The 2,259-nt window shown below is 44.3% G+C and overlaps 1 protein-coding gene across 1 annotated transcript; it reads right to left on the minus strand.

Moving 5' to 3' along the window:
• Nucleotides 1-308: 308 nt before the first annotated feature.
• On the minus strand, nt 309-1,823 carry LOC111914352 (uncharacterized). Its single transcript, XM_023910107.1, has 2 exons — nt 1,330-1,823; nt 309-1,221 (listed from the first exon to the last, which is right to left on the minus strand). The coding sequence occupies exons 1-2, from the start codon at nt 1,821-1,823 to the stop codon at nt 309-311; spliced, it is 1,407 nt and encodes a 468-aa protein (XP_023765875.1).
• Between the last annotated feature and the right edge of the window lie 436 nt (nt 1,824-2,259).

Raw genomic sequence — 2,259 nt, forward strand, 5'->3', positions numbered from 1 at the left:
TCAACCTTCGGATCTGGATGTAGGACTTCTGCAACGAGAAGAACGCAGTGAAACACAAATGCCTTTCGGGTGATAGGCATGCCAAATTGTGAATCCTTTGTGTTTTCACAGTCCAAAGACACTACTGGCTCAAGCCAATGAGTGTTAGGAGAGTTAATGGCTTCTTTGAGCAGCTTCTCCAACGTCCAGAAGGGAAAAAGAGTTTTCTTGCTTTCTAGGAGATCTTGAGCCTCCTTTAATCTCCTTTCTCATTCTTCAGCTTCTTTCACTATTTTGGCGTTGAGATCAATTTCCCTTTCCCTTGCTTTTCACTTCAAGGCATCAACAATTGTTTCCTCTTCCTCATCGCTGTCATCCACTATTGGACCTTTGCCTTTACCCTTAGGACCCGAACCTGTAGAATGCTCAGGCTTCTGTATTTCTGGCTGGGAAGTGAGAGGAGGTTGAGATGACGATGTGAGTCCTTCTCCCCCTTGTTTCGGAGGTAGCACCGCCTCGTAAACACCTTCAATGCGACTCAACATCCCAAGGGAAGGACATAATTTGTCAGAAAGATGGCGTCGAATAGAAATAGTCAGAATAGGGTCATGAGCCTCCAAAACGCCTAAGAGAATTGCGTGAATGTCGGAGACACAGCTCTTGACAACAACTCTTTCAGAGCGAAGCTGAGTGACCTCGTTGTTCGCCTGAGAAAGTTGAAGATTTTTGGTCTTGAGTTGAGTTGTCTTGCGAGCAAGTTCATCCACCAGGGAGTTTTCCATAGCGAGGTCATCTTGAAGCTTGGTAAGACACTCGTTGAGAGAGGAAAGAAGACCAGCATTGTCCTTTTGAATATCCTGGCGAAGATGGACAAAATTTTGCTTCTCAGCAGCAAAGGCTTCTTCAAGCTTGGTTATTGAGTTGGTCACTTTAGAAGCATTTGAGGCAGTGGATCCCTGTAAGGACTCAAGAAGAATGTTAGCGTCTTGAATTAGTTTATCGACTTTTTCGGTCGCTTCTATAGACACTTTGGTGGAAGTATTAATGGATTCTGTGGCACGAGAGATGGAAGCCTCATGAGCTATGACAAAAGAGTCAAGCATTTTCTGAATAGCAGATTCAGAATTAGGAGTGTGAGAGGAAGAAGAGGCTATGATAGTATCAAGTTTGGCACTCACCTCCTTGAGATGCTTTTTGTTAAGAGGAGCATCATCGTCTTCATCACTTTGAACACTATAAAGGCTGTAGTAGAATGAATCAAATTCCTTGTCTTCGCCACCCAGGACAGGTTTGGTTTCGGTTGATGGTGTGGGAGATAAGGGTTTAGTTGATTCTGTAACTGAAGACTACACCCTCGTATCAGATACGTTGGTTTGAGCTCCAGTGGTGGCGGTTTTGGTTGCGTCGGAGAAGATAGGATTGGGAATGGGAATAGTAGATGTAGGTTGGGATGTAATAACTAGGAAGGTTGCTGGTAATGAAATGGGGATTGTAGCAGGTGGAGAAGAAGGAACTGGTACCTCAGGTGTTGGTGATCTAGGCGGTGTATCACCACGAGGCGAAGCCTCCTTGTTAGAGCTTTTGCTCTCTGATTCTGTTGGAGTAGGAGGTTTGTTACCAGGAGGAACATACTCAAAATCCGAATCGCTAGAGGATTGAAGAATGAGTCTCCTGTTTGTATTTTTCATCTTCTTCTGCTTAGGCTGTGAAGGAGCAGTTTTGTTGGACTTTCGCTTCTTGGGAGTTTGCCCCTTAACTGGTTTAGTGACTCGCACCTCCTTTTGCGTTTCTGATTTCTTTCCCCTCTTCGCAGGCTTGTCTTCTTCCTCAATAGAGCGAATCATGGCAGGAGTGAGTTACCTTGGGCCCGAAGAAGGAAGCTTCTTGTATTCTTAAATGACGTTGCTTGCTTCAGACACGCAGGCATACATAGCTTCTGGAATTGATCCTATGACGAAATACTTGGAAGGATCTGTGACGATGATATTCGTTGTGTGAAAGGTGGCGATAGATGAAAGAAGGGAGTCCGCCATGATTGGAACATGAAGACGATCCATCGCCCACTTTGTGATAATGGACCAGTACCTACCACATGAAATCTCAGAATGTCGAGAAGAAGAATATAAACTCTGAACCAGTTGTTGCCATATGACTGCTCTAAAGTCTATAGTAACTCCTTTATACAACCCATAAAGCACAATCATAAATGACTTGCTTGCTCCGTTTGAATCTACGCTATGCTCTAAGAGACCCATGAAAAAAAGAGTAAAGAGGCCGTTC

The sequence above is a fragment of the Lactuca sativa genome, chromosome 3, assembly GCF_002870075.4.
Source record: "Lactuca sativa cultivar Salinas chromosome 3, Lsat_Salinas_v11, whole genome shotgun sequence".
Lineage (NCBI taxonomy): Eukaryota > Viridiplantae > Streptophyta > Magnoliopsida > Asterales > Asteraceae > Lactuca > Lactuca sativa.